The sequence below is a fragment of the Stegodyphus dumicola genome, chromosome 4, assembly GCF_044657685.1.
Source record: "Stegodyphus dumicola isolate Sdum_Otavi_A_Nest chromosome 4, ASM4465768v1".
NCBI classification, from domain to species: domain Eukaryota; kingdom Metazoa; phylum Arthropoda; class Arachnida; order Araneae; family Eresidae; genus Stegodyphus; species Stegodyphus dumicola.
The window spans coordinates 254,860,084-254,882,694 of record NC_140771.1 but is presented as its reverse complement, the minus strand read 5'-3'; the positions used below and the strand labels follow the sequence as shown (position 1 = coordinate 254,882,694).

At 32.8% G+C, this 22,611-nt stretch overlaps 1 protein-coding gene across 1 annotated transcript in view; it reads right to left on the bottom strand.

The window, feature by feature from the left end:
* LOC118187467 (FH1/FH2 domain-containing protein 3-like) overlaps window positions 1-22,611 on the bottom strand; it is a 237,732-nt gene that overhangs the window by 122,937 nt on the left and 92,184 nt on the right. The window contains exons 2-7 of the mRNA XM_085816229.1: window positions 13,163-13,213; window positions 8,895-9,457; window positions 6,865-7,060; window positions 4,798-5,121; window positions 3,295-3,532; window positions 841-1,006 (exon numbers count right to left, since the gene is read on the bottom strand). Coding sequence (XP_085672355.1) covers window positions 841-1,006; window positions 3,295-3,532; window positions 4,798-5,121; window positions 6,865-7,060; window positions 8,895-9,457; window positions 13,163-13,213 — 1,538 coding nt within the window. The remainder of the gene's footprint in view (window positions 1-840; window positions 1,007-3,294; window positions 3,533-4,797; window positions 5,122-6,864; window positions 7,061-8,894; window positions 9,458-13,162; window positions 13,214-22,611) is intronic.

Here is a 22,611-nt window from a genome sequence, read left to right as displayed (position 1 = left end):
AAACTCTGATTCTCTCTGACTCAGTAAGTAACTTCGTGGTTTAAATACCGAGCCTCATTAAATATTCAACAAGATTCCAAAACTACGTTCTGGCTAGAAGTAGTAAGTTGAAGTGAAGAATTTGACAGGAAACGAACTTTAACTTAAAATTTAACTGTTAATAAAATTAACATAATCCTTACAATGTAAGTGCAATTTTCTTTGGCTGGCAAATTGAGAATTTCAAATAGTTTGAAAGGAAACATTTTATGGAACTTCCTAAAATCTGAGACGCTTTGCAACTGATAGAATATACCTGATTTTTCATGTTTCTTGCTCCTAAAAATACAATAGATTTACAGCGACTCCCGAATAAAAATATAGTGAACGATGTTTCGTCACCATCTAAGTTTAGTCGACTGGGTCTCGTTCCTCTTTACTTAATCGCCCTTCTAAATGTGAAGAATATGAGGAATTTTTGCCTTTTCCACGGCGTGTTAATTTTTCGTAAAAGATGTTGTAAAATAAGTAGATGTTGCAAAATTACACCAACATCTTTTTAGATGTTTCTCAACGATTGATTTTTTTTTACTTTGTTCATTTAATGAACCACAAAAATCGGATTTTTGAATTTATCTCAACCCTCAAAATCATATACTAGTAAATTACCAGAAGCTAATTTTAACGTATTATGTGTACAGGAGTTAATACTTTTCAAGTACAGGGTATAATTTACATCCAGTTTTAGGTTTTTATAGGAACGTTTTAATTTGTTTTTAAGTAAAAGAGTTTAATGAAATGATTAAGACACGAAACATGTACGTTAAGGCATATGAATTTGCATTAAAGCACGAAACAAACCTCTTATTCTCATCTTCTGAAGATGAAGAAGATGAAGTGGAACTAGAACTGGAAGTAGCCGCTGCTTCAGAACCGTCTTCTTTCACACGTCGGACTCTAACATGGGAGGGACTTTTCTTCACAGATGTTTCCACTTTTGATCGAGAACCACATTTAGCCAGGATACCTGTAACAAAAATGTTTCATTCTATGTGTATTTCAAGTTACAGTTTAAGTATATAATCCTTATGTAAGAGTTATTGAAAGAGGACATGAGGTCCCTTTGCTGAGCCCTAACGTGCCTCTATTTTTTTCTACTTAAAGGTGATATTCTGAGAAACAAATTTTTTCAGTGTTTTTGATATCAACACGCAAATAAGCTCGGATCTATCTATGTCCCTCTGTCCACCTCTATCTACAGAATCCCTCTATCTGCAGATCGGTCCTAAGTTTGTCTTACTCGAATATTCTGTTTATAATCTTAAAATTCATTGGTTCAGAAGCAGTAGATGTTGCAAAATTAGGTATAACCCACATCTTTTTAGATGATAGTTTTCTAAAAGACAATTCGGCCAGCATGTTTTCATAACACATGTATTTGGCCATAATGAAAATTAAAATAAACTTCTTCTAAATTAAAAAAAAACTTCTAAAAACTAACTTCTAAAAACTCCTTAATTAAGATACAATAACACGCCGAACAAATATTAATTTAGAATAGAAGAGAAACACGCCAATGTGACAATCAAAATCGCAATAACAACCTTGTATTTAGCGTACATATATTTAAACACTCGGTCGATTTCGAGGGCAGCTAAAGGTTGCGTGAAAATGCAGTTGCCCCTCGCTCTCTCTTTTTTGACTTCTGATTTTCTTTGCGTTTTAGTCTATGTGTTAATTGTTTGATCAGATACCCTGGCTCAGTAAAAGTAGGCGGCCAGTGTAACTCTGATTCAAAATCCGGTTACGACCACGTGCAGTGCTGATCACGACCACGTGTTTCTGCGACTCCTTTGCCGATGATTTATTTTTCTTCTTTTTTCCCCTTTCTAGTAATTTTGTTCTCATGATGAGGAGGGACCTTTAGCTGCCCTCGAAATCGATTGAGTGTTTTAATATATGTACGCTAAATAGAAGGTTCTTATTGCGATTTTTATTAATTTAGAAGTCAAACAACAAAAATCAGAGTAATATTTTTCAAATTTTCACAGGACTAGTTTCGATCGTTTTACCGATTACGCTTATTTTTGTTGTTTGACTTCTAAATTAATAATTTCTCCTTATTCAAAGCTAAACTAATAGATGTATATTAAATCTTAAAAGGCTTTCTTTCTTAAAAGGCAAGTGCTCGAAAATAATCGAGAACAGTCGTAGCGATGCTCTCTGCCACTGCAGAGCATTCATGGCCGAAAAGCAAGCCCTTGAGATGCCAGCAATACAAGGAAGAGTATGTAGGTGTTGTTTAGTATGAGGACGAGTATAGAGCAGGAAACGAGAGTACACAAATGGGCAGAGCTACTTGTTGCAGGGCCTTATTAGCGTACCATTGGGCTATCAAAATGTCTGTGATGAAGACCAGCGATGTTTGAGTACCTTTCGATATCTCACCCTGTACCATAGTACCCATCTATCTAGACGTGTGACACGTAATAAGAAAATGTTCCTCTTGGCGTTGACTGCATTTTCTCCTTACGAATGTATTTTAGTCATCTACACCAAGAAGGTCAAAATGGATATTTCCACTAAAATACGATACCTACAGTTTTTCTCGCTTATAATATTTCCTTTATTTCGTACGAAGAAGTAAGGCTACTCTGTATATAGACTGAAATTTAAGCGGGGGAGATCATTCATTACAAAATAAAATTAGGGAAGAGATTAATGCGATATCAAATTTATTTGAAATACATCGATGTTTTGTGAATTGCGCATTGAAAAATTTAACATTTTGGTACATTCGAGGTCACTGAATAACATTATGCAACTCAGTCTTTAGATTTCGAAGAAAAGATTGGAACGTTCCATTTGTATAAGAGCTTGGGATATAGAGTTGAGGAATTTTGTAACAATCCTTTAAATGCCAGTTTCCTTTTTTTTATTTAAATATATTTTGTGGCTCTGTCCATAAATAATTTGCACACTTTTGAAGTAAAACTATGGATCTTTAGTATGGAAAAACACTGACTGCCCACGTTAAGATACTTGTCATAGGGCTCCATTCCAGAATATGCTTAAAGTAATAAACCTTGGTTTTCGCTTCAGATCCACGCCTAACTTTATTATCCGTCAAGGGAACAGGCATATCATCTTTTTGCTACGTCGTTAGGAATCCAACCATTTAAGAATGTGTGCATAATTGCTCCATAGAGTCATTAGAGTTTCCTTATAACTTATATCAAAATAAAAGTATGTGTTATAATATTATGGAAGGCCTTATGTATCATTAATGTCCGAATTAAAATATTATTTTCTTACCCGCTCTGGACGGTGATTTTCGAAGTACTTTGCGTTTTTTAACGTCAGAGTCTTGGTCGTGTTGTTTCTTTTCGTCGTCTGAGGAAGTAGGGGAAGCAGATGAGGATTGTTGTTCAACACTTAGGGTGTTGGGGTCTCTGTGCCGTCGTCGATGGCGACGCATTTCCTCTTGCCGTCGTTCAATGTCGTCTTTTAAATTTTCGTCAACGTTCATGTTGAGGACTGATTTTCGAAAGTCCTGGATGAAGAAATTTAGAGTAACTGTTAAACAAGTTAAACGAAAACCGTAAAATTGTATCAGCACGATAATACAAATTACATGCAATTCTTAGCTTAATAAAATTTCTCGTTTATTCTCGTCATGTTTGAGGTTACGAATTATAAGGCATTTTCCCCGCGTCCTTAGCGTGCCTTCCTGGTATAATGGTCGGCACGCTCGGCGCGTATTCGAGTGGTCTGAGGTTCAAGTCCCGGTGAGGGCATTACTCGTTTTTCACGTCTGCCATATCAGAAATAGCCTAATATCTCTACAGTATAACCGAATACTTCTGCAACTACATAAATTAGTTTAATAGATAAAAAAATGAAACTACAAGCAAGACAAAAGGTACACATTGAAACCAAAAAGTTGCAAGATTTCCTTGAAATGTCATATTTCACTATAAAAGAAGAAAGTTAAGATTCCGATAGATAAACACATGCGTAGGTTTCAAAATAGCAATAAACAGTTATGTAGTATGTCAAATAGAAACGCATAATTGCAGTCGCTTTTAAAGTTCAAAACATACATAGAAATCGAAGCTAATCAAAAATAAAAAGGAAATTTTATATATTGCTTGCCTATCGAATACCGTTTTCTACGCACTTTCTTCGCGATCAAAGCTGCCCACCCATTTTGAGGTCACCAGTTTTCTTTGTGGGTTACTTCGAGATCTACCGACGTGCAGAAAAATACAAAGTAATAACGTAATAGCACGGTCGATGAGTCCTCTAGATCTCATCTAGATGAACAGAATAAATGATGAAGAAATCTATATCAATAAATAGACGATGCAGCTTTAATTCTTATATTTTGCCTTAAAGCTGCATCTTTGAAGCTTAATAAAACCGCCTAATGACATTCAATTTTCTCTTTGAAAACAATAGTTGCAGAGTTAAAGTCATTAAATTTAAAATTTGTTTAAATATAACTGATTATATGTAAGTTTCCGATGATTAGTAAAGTTAAACTTTTCAGGATTCCTTTCATATAGTATGCATTTCGATCTAATCATTAAATCGCAATTTCATTATGAAATTAAATAATAAATCAAGTTTTGATTTAAAAATGTATTTTGCCAACCCATAACTAGAATTATTTAGACTACAACTCGAGAACCGCTTATAAAAGATATATAGTTCCTGGAAACTTAGAAACATTAGGTAAAAAGGCCTGCTTTTAAGTGTTAACATAAAAATGCACAAATTTATCGTCTCTGTACAAGCATATATTTTGATACCAACCTTATTCGGTTCTTCCGTTGGCTGTCTTTCATTAGGTGATGCATCTCTAGAGAAGCCTCCTGCTGAGGGAGACTCGTCGACTGTTAGCTGCGTTTTGTTAGTTGAAGTTGGAGGAGACTTTTCAGGCGATTTGACACGGCTTTCACTACTGTTCGATCCGTAGACACGTGAAGATGGTGTAGATGAGAACCTGCTCGAACTGGGATAGTATTTATTTATATAAAGACTAGTAGGACGAGAAGATATAAATCTCTGACGTCTAGCAGGCATTTCTTCTGGAACTACTTGACAGGAGTTTTCAGTCATTTTTTTCGGTACGTTCGGCTGATAGCAAAATGAACAAATGTTACACGTTCAATATAATACTAGAAATATTTTACAATATGCAAAATCTTCATACTCAATTTAAATATTTAAAAAAAATATTGCACAGTTTTATCATATGCACCAGAAAAATGTAACACTTCAGATTACTAAAATAATTTTTAGACGTAATTTAGTAGTTATTTAGATATAGTAAAACTCCATTTATCCAGGTAGACCTACACGTGGCTATATGGAAAAGTGGTGCGAAGAATGAACTCTTCATTTTAGAAAAGTGATGACGAACACAAACATGATCGGTGGATAGATTGAGAAGGAAATTTCTGATTTCCCTTCGGAAGCTTTTTCCCTGTGTACGCAAGATGGTTGACAGTTGAAAGGATATTAAAGCGTCCTCGGTCCCTCAGTCCCAACTTGTGCTACTCATTTAGCAACCGGGATCGAAGGTGACTGACCAAGAAAGGAGGCAAGGGAGGTCCTCCAAGGAGGCTACCTCAGCAGTTGGTTATCATTTAAGCTCATACACACAAACATACTAGCTCATACATACTAGAAGACGCAAGGCATTATTTATGGTTATGGTGTAGAATTTCTTTAGTGAGTTCTGAATGACCCAAGAGCTATAATTATTTTAATAAATCTGCAAGCATATCAAAGCTGTAAATAATCGAGTGCAGTTGAACGTCTGTTGCGTGCACGACGGTGCTTGGTCTCAATAGTTATTGTTTCGTACTGCACTTGTTTCCTGCACAATATGTAATCAATTTCTTACTTATGAAACCCTTTTATGAACTGAATATTTAAAATAAATTGTTTGCCCTTTTTTTTTCATAATTTTCCCTTTTGGCACTCTGAATGTTTTAACTGCAATTATTCATTCGTGAGATCCGTTGTCACTGGGTACATATTAGCTTCTTATTTAAAATAATGTTTCCATGTTTTCTTTATTTAATCTATGACATTCTAATGAATGAAATTATGAAAAAAGCGTGAACTAAATAGTTATCTAAATATATATTTTTTTTAATATAGCACTTCTTCAGCACATCTGAAAGCACGAGCAAATCGGAAAATTAATCAAAAAAATTATTGATAGTTTTTTACAAAAGTTTTCGTATTTATTCGATAGCAAGAAGCCCTTTTTCACTTTTTTCGTTTTCTAAAAGTGTGCATCGTGTACTTTAGTTTACTTACAAAAGTGTACTTTAGAATACGTGTCATTGGTTGGTATGATTTATTTTTTATTTATTTTCGTTTTTGATTTTCTGAGAAAGGCTTGGAAATGATGTCTGCTTACAATTAAATAAATGCGATATTCGATTTCAAAGTAATTTCAGAATTTGATGTTCACACAAAACTTGACATTTAGTCCGGATAATTGGCCTCTGAAAAACACTGTTAGAGTTACGTTTTTATAACAATTTGATAGTTTTGACTTTTCTATCTAAAACCATTTTGATAATTACGGCCCTTTAATCATGACTGCAGAAAATCTAATCAAATATAATTCTATTCTATTCTGTTGTTACAATATTTAAGTAGTAACTAATACTACATAAATACATAATTTTAAATTTCAAATGAACATCAAGGAAATATTTTTTTTTCACTTAAAGGGCTATTAGATACTTTACTTAGGAAAGATAAAAAATTTTATTTATGTTTTTAATATTTCAAAACTATCACACAAATTTACACGGCAAAATTATTTAATCAGTTAATAAACATGTAGAAAAGTTTTACTGTTATTTTTTTCTTCTCTTTTCGCGTCGTCGCGAGTGTACTAGATGTTCCGTTCGTAGTTTCTCTGGTGGGAGATGTGCCTCTTGTTACCATGAGCTTCTCATCCGCCTCAAGCTCTTCGGAATCATCCGACTCAGTCTCTTCTTCAGACTCTGCTTCTTCTGATGAAAAGTCCGCTGGAGCTTTACAGTTCGCTCTGCATCAGAAAATAAAAATAAATAAGCAGCAAAAAAAGAATGCATACAAAATTTAAGACATAAAAGGTTAAAAAATCCGAAACATTTTAGATTTTAACTATCGCCCAAAAGGGTTTGTTAAGGTTTTTTACGCTCTCTCTTGGCTCGCAATCGACCAATCTGCTGTTACTAACTAGTTTTCTTTTTTTTTTTCTTTCTTTTTAAAAGCTTTATTATTAAGTATCATTTTCTACACACTTAACGCTATATATGCAAATGAACAGCAAAATGACAAAAATTTTAAAAGTAGCGTAGCAGTATACGTTTAGAATTCCCGATGCAGCGTTATGTTTTGGCATACATTTTTCAGTTTTTTTTTTTTTTTTTTAAGTCTTTTCTCAGTTTATCATATTAATGTTCAGTTTTCTTACGAAGATGGTTTTACAAAACTTTTCTTGTCTTTTTATTATTAAGGATTTTGTGTGTTTACTTTATTTACTAAATATTCCGTTTTTGGCGATTATGCCACATAAAATTCGATTCAACAGAAAAATAACAAAATGTTTAAAAATAGCATATCTTTAGATTATCCGACAGACAATCTCGCCTGCAAGATATAACAGTATTTTAATCTCTACAGATTACGGATCTGTTGCCACGGTTCATTTCAAATTAAATAAATTTGTTTTTAAACAAAAATTGATTAAAGTATTACAAAATATGGAATATAAAATTCAAAATTTAAAATTCCGGCTTTCAGGTGCCCATGTTCATGTGGAAGACAACGGCTCTAGGTACAGTCGTTTTTTCACGATGCGAGGAATATGTATACTTAGATGCAGATTCTTCATCATTTAATTTCTTTAAAAATAATACAAGACGACAGTATTTGGTGGCAACAATTTGAAAAGTGATTCGCCGTTTATTGTGGATCCTGTTTTACTTGCAGCGCCGTTGGTAGTGGATCCTGCTAACTGGATCCGCAAAATCCTGCTTCGAGATTAGTGGCCCATTTGGGATAACGCCCTTTTTGGGCTAATTAATTACTCACCCACATGAAATTAAATTTGCTACCACGATGTTAGATAGCCGACATATTTTGTATAATATATTTCGTGAACTTTCCAATTTTGTATTTTTTGCCTATTTTACTATAGCAGCTTATGTTTTCATATGCCTTTCTAATACGCATGTTTGTAAATGTGCGTTTTCTCAGTCATAATCGTTAATTTCACAAAATTTAGTAGGTTTATTCTGAACATAAAAGTATCAAAATATAATTAAAATTACACTGCTTTTGAATCACATTAAAAGGAAAACATTGTACATATAATTATAACCTACGAGTTTTTTACATAATTTTTATTACTATTATATTTTTATTTGATGCAGACAATAGTATCTACAAGAAGTAAGTATTAGAAATTTTCAATTGGGGGGGGCACATATCCTATAGCCTCTTATTCTAATTATGCTAATATATAAACTTTAATAACATTTTTCACTATGTATTATTAAGAACGGAATTGTTTTTGAATGATTCACATTGTTACACATATGAGTAATATCCTTTTAGAACGTTGAAGATAAATGTAAATTCTTATGGGTTTCTCCCTGTGCTTAATGAAGTTAATAAAAACTAATTTAGGCATAAGGAATTTTAATATATTTGCTAGAATAACTAATTGATATAAAAATTATACGCATATTTTAAACGCAATGTTCATCTGTGTGAAAATAATTACTGAAGTAATTCAGTTAGATCCAAGACTAACAAATAATGAAAAATATTTATATCAGATTATACTGTTTTAACAGTTCTCACAAGAAAATGTTATTTAAGTCCACTGTTACCTTGTTTTTGAATCAGACTTGACCACACCATTAACTTTAGGAGAAACATCTTCCCTACTCTGAGACCTAGAATAAGAATTATAATTCATTGCTGGTAAACTGTTCAAGACATTGTAACTGTCACGTCTATCATAAAGGCTGTCTCTTCTGTTCAAACTATTTCTCCTAGACAAGCTATCACTGCTCGAGATACTGTTTTGTCTAGATAGACTATTGTTCCGCGAAAGGCTGTTCTGTCTAGATAACCTATCAGATCCAGTGATACTGTTCTGTCTGCTAAGACTTCTTTCGTATCCATACGAAGAAGGTTTGGAATAGGATGAGTAATTAGTATTGGGTTTAGCATTATAATCGGATGTATAACCCACTCGGCTGCGGTCGGAGGCATATCCAGATTTCCCATAATCTGAAGTATATCCGGATTTTCCATAGTCAGATGTGTATCCAGCAGTGGATCGATCTACAGATTTTTCTCTTGGAGTGATGTATGAGGATCCGTATACGGAAGAGGATGGGGTGTAAGAAGGCTTAGAGTAACTTCCATAGGAGCCATAGCTTGGTGTCTGAAAAATAAAATGAATCAAAAATTAAAATCACTGCGAAGTACCATATTTCTTCAATTCTAAGACACAGTCGTTTTAGAATGTGGCATTAGTTTGTACGGTTCATTTTAATTTTATAACTCGTTATTTTGTATTGACTCCCTTTCCTATAAAGCCTCGTTTCATTTCCCTGGCAAAAAGCAATTCCTAGCACGTGCGATATTCAAATTAAAAAGAAAGAAGGAAGTATTTAAGGGAAGGTTTTGGAGGGTGAAATCAGAGCATCTTCTGCCTGCTTGAAGGCCACGTTTCTAACTTTGATTCTCTAACGCTAGAATTCTGCAGCCTTGAGTTGTTCTTCCCATTGCTTGCTTACGCCGACTTCAGTCGTAGTCAACCTGCTCGCTAATTAAACTGTGATGCCCTTAGGCTAGTCTCAGATATCATTAACCTTAGTTTACCCGTCATCTTTGATTTAAAGCCAAAAGTGTTGGCTTCTGTAAACACGAATTGGTGCCACCTGTTTTGGACCAACTTTATTTGGATTAATTAAAGTGTCCTTTATATTCTTTCCCTCTCTTTGTGATACTTACAAGACGTAGCTATAGTATATCATTTGTCTTTCAGAGTTTTGGTGTAGTGTATGCTTCCCAAGAAAATCAAAAATCTATAAGTTAATTTTTATACTAGCAACAGAAAAAAAATGTTAATTTTAAATTAGTCAAGTAAGTTTAAAAAATTGTTGAACTCATATAATAAATATTTGCAAATGCATAATAGACTTCGTTTTTGGAATAGAAATTAATAACTTTTTAGCAATATTTAGGCACTGAATGCATTCATTTCTATTAAACCGCTATCAAAATCTTCTGCACTTCCATGTTATTCGTTTTCCCCAATTATTTATCATATTGATCCATTACCGCATAACACATATGTTCTAAGCCAAGGAGAGGGTTATGCAGCATTTTTCAAATAAATGAAACGCATAAAACTATATCTTTGCTTTTCCCACAGGGCAATAAAATTAGGGTGGAAAATTTCTTTAAGACACTCTGTTTCTAGAGATATATATGTGGAAGAGCACTGACTCTTAGAAGAAATATGTGCGCAGAAATTGTATCATTACAGTTATAGAGAATACATCTTTTACTAATTTAACTTGTGGCAAATCCTCGATCAAACTGTAAGCGACTAATCGCTATGTCTAAGATGAAGAAGAAAAAGAAAGTAAGAAAGGTGGAAAAGACCCTTTTATTTTAAACTAAGTAAATGGAATGGAAAGCATACTTGGTGCTTACAATTCAGCCAGCAATTATGACGAGAATTCAAAAGTAGGATTTAAATTTAAAATTAAATCTGAGTATCTATCAACCAAAGGCTACGCACAGAAATTTAAACTCAGAAGTTGGCTCGTAAGCTTACACCGGCGTGAAAGTGCAAGAATAAAGCAACGCCGACGACAGGAATTCGTATCTTAGAATAACAAATAGTAACGTGGCCTTCGGCAGGCAGAACACAGTCTGTCAAAACAATCTCAAATCCCGACTTAAATGCACTCGAGCTAATTTGCATTTCGGCAGGAAAACAGAAAAAGAGAAGTAACACTACAAATTCACAACATAAAATAACTGGTTAATTAACATAAGCAAACCCTACAAGGTATTACAGCAAGAAAGTTAAAAGTTGTGTGAAGGTATGATAATGTAGTATCACCAATATAACTTGATTTTTGATGCATTACTTGTTTTCTGCTCTTATAACGCTGCTTTCCACGTCGAATGCATCTACAAAGGCTTGTTTGTTCCTAACGCGAGTTTGTCTCAGTATAGCTGCGTTTTCACACTGATCTACAATGTTCCAAAATAAGATTTTCTGAAAATGATACTTTGTTTAAGACGTAATTTCTTTTTTTAGGTTTTCAAAATATTATTATTCCATATTACTCTGAATGTAGAACTAAACTCTTATGTGTGCAGAAAATAAGGTTTCTCACACTTTTGAGCAAGCAACATTCGGAAAGAATCCTTTTTCTCTGAACGATCGGCCATTGTATTCCAGAAACAGGGTCGATGGGAAATATTTAGTTTTTCACAAGTTGACTCAGCTGAATAAGGTTGTGATTACGGCAAAGCCTCGAAGGAAACTGGCTCGTATACACATAAACACGTGGGGAAAAGCCACGAAAACGTCCGTTCAGCCAGCCAGCTCGAAGGATTCAAACCTCAGACCGAACTACCAGTGTTCAGCGACTTTACCGCTCGGCCTTTGGTGAGCCGATAAATATCTGGATATTATAAATTGCTTTTAATATTTCAAACTCAGGTTCATTGTCAGTATATTGAAAAGGATTTAAAACTCGCCACAGAATTTCTTCAATTACAGCAATTCAAGGCTAACTTAATGCGATATTCGTTATATAAATTTGAGTTCTAAATTCTTCATTTTAATAATATTAAACTAGTGTGCTTTCTTGAAGTAATCCCTTATTTTTTTTTTCTTGTTACATTATCTTTTAAAAATAATTACATCCAATTGATATTACTCTACATTTAATGCGATTTTTTTTCTATGGAAATTTCTTTCCAACTTCGATCTAAAATTATGCTGACACTGAAAGATTGTTTCTGGAATACTTAAGAATTTGTCAGATGGTTTAAATAAATACTTTTAGACAAACTAAAAAACTGAAATCTTTAAATTTAGTGTCTTTTCCTTGTTGAATGAGATAATTTTGGTCACTGATTTAAATGATAAAATTCAAAACAAATATCCTCGTATAAATAAGACTATTTTCCAACATTGATGTTTTTGTCTCAGTAGTTTAGCATTTTGGGTTAACTTCATTATTATAAAGTTATTAGCATCCAAAAAGGTACTTACGTATTAACGCAACCAGGCCAAAATTCGCCTAAATCGCCAAATTTGGCGACCCTACTTACGGCAACCCTACGTGTGTGAAAATAGACGAAAGTTTATTTGTAAAAAGAAAAAATAACACTGGGCGTATACTACCACAGCAATGGGTTTTCGGCGGAATTTGCCGAGAAAAGAAAGAGACTTTTTTGGTTACTGTACCTAACAGAAGCGCCGTTACCCTCATGGAAAAAATTTGCGAAAATATCAAGGAAGGAAGCATCATTTATTCGGATTGCTGGAAAGGATACAATACAAGCGAGTTCGAAAATGCTGGATTTCTGCATGTAACTGTTAATCACAAATATAACTTTGTGGATCCCAACACGGGCGTTCACACACAACATGTAGAGCGCATGTGGGGCTTAGCCAAATGGCGCAACAAAAAACAGAGAGGAACAGCCCGTCATCATCTTGACTCATACCTTATCGAATTTATATGGCGCCAAGCTCAAGCTGTTAATGGCGAAGACGGTTTTCAATCCGTGCTAAAAGCAACAGCCAAAAGATTTCCGCCGAAAAAATAATTTTGCAACTTATTCAAATTCGAAACCGGAAGGGTTTAGTTGCTATTTTATATTTTAAAACAAAATAATATAAAAAACTGTATTAAAAATTATCTGTAATTAATAAATGTACATTTTCTTTCTATTCATACTTTTTTACTCAAACTTACAAATCGCGCCAACCTGGTTGCGATAATACGTAAGTACCTTCAAAAATTAGTAATGATAACTAAATCCTAATAGCATTAAAATACAATTTTATTGTTTTTAAATATTCAAAACCTTTAAATAATTGGACAATTACCTTTACTCCGTAACTTCGGGATGGAGCACCATAGTAAGTGCCGCTAGCACGCTGCAAGAGAAAAGTTTTTTAATGATTTTAATTATAAGACTACATTAATTACTTTTTCTAAAAGAGAAGTGACAGTACAGATTCAGAACATAAATAACTGGTTAATTAACATAAGCAAACCTTACAAGGTATTACAGCAAGAAACTTAAAAGTTGCGTGAAGGTATGATAATGTAGTATCACCAATATAACTTGATTTTTGATGCATTACTTTTTTCTCCCTTATAACGCTGCTTTCCACGTCGAATGTATCTACAAAGGCTTGTTTGTTCCTGATGCGAGTTTGTCTGTTTTCTTCCTGATGCGAGTCTTGTTTTTTTTTATAATCATTATAACAAAAATATAAGCACAGCATAATATATAATACAAGTATCTTGACAAATAATGAATTGTTAAAATTTTAATTAATTTTTCAATCACCGAACAGTAAAACTGTTTTGAAAGCAATGATAGTTTTCCTTTTACGAAGTGAAAAAGCTGTTTGTGTTCTAAAAGTTTTAATAGCGCTTAAAAAGATTTGTTCTTCCTATGGAAAGAAATTCGCTTTTTAAATAATTTTAAATTAATCTTTGAGTAAGAATTTAAATTTTGCTCCTCAGAAGTTAAACTGCAAATTTTTTTCTAATTGTGATTAAATTCCGCTTCTGCTAAATTTTCTATATTAGCCGATACATAACTGAAAGTTTTGCTAGCCAGCTCCATAGTATTATAGAGACATTTAAGTTCTTTCGAAGCCAACAAACGCGAGAATTATATTGAACCCTCTTCAGAATTGGAACTGTAGATCTTTCAGTTACTTATAAACGTACTACCACTTATATCACGATGGGAACATGTGGAGCGAAGTACGATAATTCCTTATACCTCTTTCACCATTGTCTAGAGAGAGGCACGAAACCCAGTCGATTATGTGGCGATGAATTATCTTCCACTACATTTTAATTCGAATGCCATTGTAGAGGCTTTTTGAAGGGAAAATCGGATGAAAGTAGGGAAATACAATAGTTCCTGATAATATTAATTCAGAACGTAACTCAAACTCAATGTTCTTACATACCATGTTATAATAAGCAGTTTTCTAATTGGAAAGCAAGATAATATTTCGATCTAAAAATGTCCTTTCAATTTAATTAATTAAAAGGAGCATTTAAACATTAAAATCTAATTGTCTTATAGTCATATAATCATAGTTCCTCCCCTGATGAAATTTTCACATGTAATAAAACTGAAAATGAAAATAAGAAAAATGTCAGCAGTTAATTCTTAGCGTACAGCAAGGTATGAATGTCTTAGTTCCTTATACTCCTACCCTTCTAATTAAAGGACTATTAAGCGGAGAGGACAGGAAGTTAATATAAAAGAATCATTGTTGATTTTTCTTGCTAGAGTTTAGAAGCAAACTTTGACCAGTTTATTAATTTAAAAGAATATTAATGTGTTGATCATGAGAAGAAATTCGCATCTTTTAGAATATTTAATCATTCGTATGCCTTTATCAGTTACATAATGAACAGTAAGTTTAGAAAGAAATTCCAAAAAAGCCGAATCCGGAAGTTTTTTTAGAGTTTAGTAATTAATTTACCTACCGAGATTGTGGAGACTAAGAAATTCAATTTACATCAAAAGCTTTATGAACGTTTTTGCATAATTTTAGAATAATAGTCACATTTACGCAACATGTAAGAGTTAAAGGACTATTAAGCGGAGAGGACAGGAAGTTAATATAAAAGAATCATTGTTGATTTTTCTTGCTAGAGTTTAGAAGCAAACTTTGACCAGTTTATTAATTTAAAAGAATATTAATGTGTTGATCATGAGAAGAAATTCGCATCTTATAGAATATTTAATCATTTGTATGCCTTTATCAGTTACATAATGAACAGTAAGTTTAGAAAGAAATTCCAAAAAAGCCGAATCCGGAAGTTTTTTTAGAGTATAGTAATTAATTTACCTACCGAGATTGTGGAGACTAAGAAATTCAATTTACATCAAAAGCTTTATGAACGTTTTTGCATAATTTTAGAATAATAGTCACATTTACGCAACATGTAAGAGTTACAGAATTCTAAATATCTATACTAATTGGGACGACAGGTCATTCAGATCATCAAAAAATCTAGATTGCTGTGTAATATTTTTTATATATCAGAAACGTGCATACTGAGCGAGAAAACTGCAGTCTGAAAATTTCACATTATATTCGATACTTTAAGGAAGAGTGAAGCATCTTTTATGAATTACAATAAAATTTCAAATGTTTGGGAAAGTTAAATGCATTTTAATTTACATAAATTCGATACGTTATTAAAAATGAAATAAAGATTTAAATTAATACAGATCGATTCATTACAGAGAAATTAATACAATTAATAACAGATCGATTAAATCTGAAAGACAATTAAAGATAATATGCTTTTCCAAGTGGGAACAATCTGAATACTGGCTATGGGCTAGGACACACAGAAAATAAATTAAAGGTCTGCAACGATTAATAAGCGGGAAAAATACTTGCGCAACTAGAAAAGAGGGTTATATTTAATTTTCGAAATTATAACACTAACACTGCAAATTAATTCACGTTATGAATATTCTTGTTACCTTTTGTTATTTTTACATTTAGGTTTTGAAATTAAAGCGTTTTTTGCTTGTTTGTTACATAAAGGTCTTCATTTTGCGCATTGGTAACAATATTCTCCAAGAACTGCTGCTAGATTCTTCCACATTTTTTTTTTTCTCTCTTTTGTCAATTTTTCAAACATAATCATGTTAATTAATTTTATTCTACCAAGCTTTTAAAATTTTATTAATAATAACTTCCTTCAAGGTGTTAAAAAACTTTACTGCAGAACTGGCTCGGTTGCAAAAATAAAATTCTAAAATTTTGAAAATTCTACTCTTAGTTGAAAAAATGAAATGAAGTATTTTACATCTTCATAATAGTAACAAATGGTGAAGCACGAAAATAGTGTCATCGAATAATAGAATAAAATACGTAATCGAAATTATTTAAAGAAATTTTCTGTTTATGCACTTTTTTACTTCGTACAAGGAAGTATAGTAATCGCGAAAAGCTTCAGGCAGCATATTTCAACTAAAATATCCACTTTGACTTCTTTCGAATGCAATTTAACGATGTTTTTGCGTGATATCTGTACGTAAGGGCAGAATAAAAGACTCTTTTCCTCCAAAAAAAAAACTAAAAAACTGCTTTAAAATGAATTCTGAAGAGAATTTTTTGTGGCGTCTGTACGAACGTATGTACGTACGTATCTCGCATAACTCAAAAACGAGTAGCCTCAGAACGTTGAAATTTTGGATATAAGATTACTATAACATGTAGATGTGCACCTCGTATTTTGGTTTCAATCGGCCGCGGCAAACGTATATAAATATATTTATAGATATATCCAGTCTGTTACCCGGCTCACTGATCTCAGTTTCTTTACTCTTATATGTTTGTAAATTGTACATTTTTTTTTTTTTTTTTTTTTTTTTTTTGCTTTAAAAATGATTGAATTATGTTGTTTTTATCTTCCGGTTAAGGGTTTTATGCCTTTAGTAAATCTATATGCAATATTTTTAGAATTATCAACAATTTTAAAATTGTTTAAGTGCCGCTAAGCCTAATTTAATGGCGGCCATTGCTCTTGTTTACATTTGAAACAGCTGAGTAGCGGAGTTGTTGCTAATCTAGAGAAACTTAGCTTCGCAACAACAAAGATAACGCCTTCATTTATTATTTAAATCATGCTTAATCTTTTCTGAAATTTTTTCGAGGAAATAAGCGTTTAAGATTTACTTCGTAATTTTTAATACATATATTTTGAGTTTTTATGTATTTTTGCCTTGTCGCAAAGTGAAAACTGAATTAATGGAATGAGAAATACTCAATCGTCTGTGAAAAACTGTTTCTTTTATTATAGTATTTGAATAGAACATGTAGCAACGATTAGATAATTCTTTAAATGATATAAATTTTGTGCATTCTAAATTATAATATGAACGAAATATAATACTGTTAAGTAAACCTAGCGCCAGTGTCGCTATGGCAAACAAAGTGAATTTTAAAGAATGCATTTATTCTATTGTGATTTATGCACTATCGGCGAAGTAGGTTTAATTCAATCCAATAAGTTTAATGAAATGCAAGAAAAAATGCGTATAATTTAATATTCCGTACAAGGAAGTCATGTGGTGTATACATCAGATTTTTTAACAGAATTGCAAGTTAATTACATTACTGAGACCAGATTTAATTTTGATTGCATATTTACAGGACTGAGACGTTAGATAGGTAGTTCGATGATTTCGTAGTAAACAGAACTATTTTACCTGATTTATCGATACGGATTACAATTTTGCGCAAAAATAGTTAGATCGCTAGCGTATGTAAGTGATTTGTAATGTTACCATAAATGGAATTGACGTTAGGAATTTTATAAACTGCAACGTTTAGTGTTTATCAAGAGGCTACACTGAGCTTACAGAGTCATTAGGTTATTTTGAAACTGGAGATGTAAAACGTGTGCAGTACCCCTCACTGAGACTGGAACCCGGACGCGTAATAGCAAACCGCACATTGAGTTGATCAATGTTAACGAATTTCGCTTACTGCGCATGCTCAGTGGTGTACGTTTGGCGTGGGAGGAAATACTGGTTATTTATCAAAAGCAACCCTACTCAAGACTGTTAGTGATGCTGGTTTTACTGCTTACAATTGCAATAGTACGTAAATTTGTTGTGTGCTTATTGCATGTGCTTCTGTTTCATTTCATTTTGGTTTATTTTGTTCATGAACGATATATTTAATATTAGCTATTTGACTTTAATTCAGTAATTTAAACTGGATTTATTCCTTAATTTGTTAAAGTATATATAAATTTAACGTACGGTAAATAATCAGTTGCTTTTATTACTCAGTAGTATAATCAATAAGCATTCGGCTAATATATCTTGTGATGTTTCCTGTTTTGTAATCCTTCTTAAACGAAAATTTGCGGAGTTTACAATCGATATTTACACTGTAAGTAATGAAGCAACTTACAGCCTAACAAGTTTTAAAACACCGAACTGTTTGCGCCCACGGAACACAATATCAACTACATACACCGTATTTATCTTCTTTCAAAATTGCGCCAAATTATATTTTGGGCATGCGTAGTAAGCGAAATTCGTTTAACATTGATTAACTCAATGTGCGGTTTGCCATTACGCAACCTGGACCTCTCGAATACGCGTAGAAATGACTACAATTACACCACAAAGACATGCGAAAATGAGTGAGAAAATACCTTACAAGCTTGAGCTATAAAATCAAGCATATTCTAATATTTCATTTTAAATATTACTTACTTTCTAACAAAATGTTCTGCACATAGACAGTTATCTCTCGGTCTAATGCTTTTAAAAAAAGTGCTTTTAAAAATTTAAGCAAAATGCTACTCTTTAAGCAACCTATTTTTACCTAGTTCATTTTTACTGCGTTATATAAAATTACAGAAATGTAAATGCACTTTAATCCTATTTTAAAATGAAAAAAATGTTATCAGTTTACATCTCCTTTTCTTAATGTTATCTAATTTTAAATCTGGTAGCTCATGTGATATAAGTTAAAAGATGAAAATAAGGAATAAATAAAGGAGGAATTTTCTTTTCTTTTCACGTTAACTAATATATATGAAACAAAATGATTCGTTGACAGATCTGAGGAAAGCTGAAAGACGTTATTTTTAACAACGTCTGAAATTTCGTTTCATGCTGGCTCCTGAAGCGATGATGGATTTCTTGTTCTGACATTTACCAAGGTCTTCGAACGTGACTGTAATAACCGTGGAGATGAAAAGAAACGATTAAAATGCAAAAACTAATCAGATATTGTTTTTGCTGAAACACTTCTTTTTACTTTATCGAAGGATTAAAAGAACATTGTCGAATCATACTTGTAATTCTTTTCTATTTAGCATATTGTTCTTTGATGCCGAAATGTTAACTTATAATGTATTAAAATTGCTTATAGTTTTAGCATTTTGCTTATAGTTTTAGCATTAATCTGGAATTAGTTTTATGAGCTTTTTCATATTTTGTAAAACTTTAACGAATTTTTGATTAACAGACTCAACGGTTTCCATTTCAGAGTGAGCAATGGCAACACTGTACGGAAAAAAATATTATCTTTAGCGCGCGAGACTGTGTATCGGAAATTCTAAAGATATGCTCATTTTAAAATTATTTCTCGATATTGCTGTTGAACTGAATTTTATGGTTTAATTGCGAAGAACATGATACTTAATAAATAAAGGTAACACACAAAACGTTAAAAACGCCCTTTTGGGCGTAATGTAAAATAGATCTGAAAACTTTGTTTTTATTTTATTTGTTTATTTTATTTTATTTCTTTCCGATGTGAATCAGCATCTACCAATACTAACATACTGTGCATCACCTCTCGATGACATCTATCGAAACAATTGCGTATCAGGGCGAGTGAAGTGACGCAAGGATACCAACTGAATGATGACACGCTTTCCTCTGATTCATCATGGCAATTGTCCCATTACACCTGAATCTATGCCACTGTTTTGAGGCGTAATACTTTCTATTTATATTCACCTATAGCTATAGGAAAGCAAACGAAATCGGTAATCCCCCTGCATATAAATTTGCTTTGGTTTGCATTTTATGATTATCAGATTTTTTGCTTCGTGGTATATTTGGTTCTTAGAAATGATAAATTACAGAAAAATGTTGACACAATATACTTCGATTTTAATAACAAATACTTCTCATTCTAGATTTAATTTTTCGTAGCAGCATACAACAAAGAATTCTAATTTGGAAGAAAATAATTACTTTTCCTTAAATTCTTTCTCTGTTTAAAAGTTTCTTTTGTTAGAGTACTTGAAAAAAAGGTTCTCAGTTTACATCACGTATCTCCTTTTTTTAATGTTATGTAATTTTAAATCTGATAGCTCATGTGATCTATGTTAAAAGATGAAAATAAGGAATAAATAAAGGAGGAATTTTCTTTTCTTTTCACGTTAACTAATAAAAATGAAATTTTAATGAAAAAAGTTAGAACGTTTCCGGTTAAATTTTCAAGCAAGAACTTTTCACAGAACAAAGTAGAAAATATTACTAATAGCTGTGCAATAATGATTTTAAAAATATTGAGTAGTATGAAGCCAATCTCCTGACTTGTATAACGAACATTATCGTCTTTATGCGCCTCGGTAGGCAGATAATCCGAGTATGTTCAGCCATAAACTAATAGTTCCAATCCGTCTCTTAAACGCGTCTCCACAAAAAATGCAGCCTGTTAGTGTATCAACAACAGTACTTCTGTACTGTACTACTCTACCCACCTTCTACGTTACAACCCTACGGCCCTCCAAAGTATTTCATCGTGGAAATGGTTGGTGTCTTCGGCTCATGCTTTGTGTATTGACTACCTTGGATTGCACGGAACTATCACTGTTTACGAACTGACTCATAGGCCCGGCATGAACTTTTTCAAGCCTTTGTGGTGCGGCTGGGGATTGTTGTTTTATGCTAAATTTGGTTGCTTATTTGCATTCGGCAATGCAAGCTGTATCTCATATGTAAATTGTATTGTTGCGTACGGGTTTGTAATAGACTAAATACGCAAGTCCCATAAGAAGTTAATGAAATTTATTCTTATCGCAAGAAATACAACAAAACGCTGGAATTTTCCTCAGAGATATTCGTACAATAACACAATATCACGCAATATAAGCAGTAGCTATACTTAAAACCACTCAAAACGTTTAAATACAACGCAACAGAAAGAGAAAGCTAATTCGATCTCACAGCAAATTCGCAAAAAATAACAACAGCTACTAAAACTGAGATATTTCTCTCCAGCTTTTTAAAGCTTTCAATCGTTCGCAAGAGAGATGTAGTATTTTCCTTTGGTTCTCGAGATTTCTGGAAACCAAAAGAGTAGAATTGCGGTTACAGCTACCACAGTAGTCAATTACATTCATTCAACTTAAATGTAAATTACGAGAGATCTATTTTTTAAATGTTAAATGCGCGTGTTACTTATTTTTAATTTTCCGGCGTAGCTTTCTCTTAAAAATATGTCTCGTGTCTGCAATTTTAGATCCATTTTGAAATGATATATGCCCTTTCAAAAAAATTATTCTCCGAGTGAGATGTCTAAAAATGGTGCTTTGGTCATTGATTAACTTAAACGCTTATTTTGACAGTACTATATTACCAGCTTTAAATATTGAATATTAAGGATGACACGTGTCTAGCGTTATTTAATTACTGCCAAATTTCACTCAGGTCAAAGCCGACTCTGTACTTCAGATCTTCAGTATGAACTGAGCTGAATAAAGACTGTAATACAGAATTTAACAAATATTTAGTTTTTTAAAAATAACTCGCTATTCATTGTTTATAAATTTGCTCGAGCAATCTAATGGCCAGTCAGGGCAGAGATCCAAATTATAATCCATCCTATTATAACTATCGTTTTTAATTCCTTGTAGAAAGTAAAGAAGTACTGTAATTGCGAAAAATTCCGGTTTATCGGATTTCAACGGAAATATCCATTTAGACTGTTTCTGAATCCATTTTGACTTGCTCCGTCGTGACCTCTGTATGAGCGTATGTCGCATACCACAAACATGGTTCTCCGTAAAGTACTGAAATTTTGTATTTGGGCCCCTCATAGTCACACATCGCTCTTTTTAATTGCAATCGGTAATACTAAAAGGCACATTACTTGGAGGGTTTTTAGCCGAGTAAAAATCATGTAACAAGAGGAAATTAAAAATTAAGTAACCTTCTAGTGTTTTGTTGTTGGTTACATCGTAATAATTTAAAAAATACAGTGTTAGATAAATGAAAGATTTACATTTGTTTTAAAGAGTAATAAAGTGGTTTTGCTCTATCCTATCTATTCAGGTAAGCTTGTTGAATTTATAATTGTATAATTTTTTTATTTTAATAAAAACTAATAATTTAGGAATTGTATAGCTCTCTACTTTATTAAAGAATTGGAGGACCGTACTTCAGTTTCAAATGAAATAAGTTTAACTCTTACGCATCGAAGTCGGCCCAAACGTCCGAGCAATCAAACATCGGCTGGACGCCCGAACCACCTGAGTAATTTCCTACCTAGTGCTTTCCCCCATCACGTTACTGCATTACTCATTGCTTTCAGGTGTTGTTAAATGACATGTCAATCATTCTTTTGAAGCTACTAAAAGTAGTTCTATTATTTGAATGCTCCTTATCTTTCCTTTGTTTACTGTCAGTGTTTAGCTTTTGATGCCCGAAGTTGCAATCCTGTCCCAAGGGGGAACTTCACACAGGATGAATATGTCCAAGAAAGAGGTTCTCGCTTTACTTAAGTAGGCTATTGTTAGC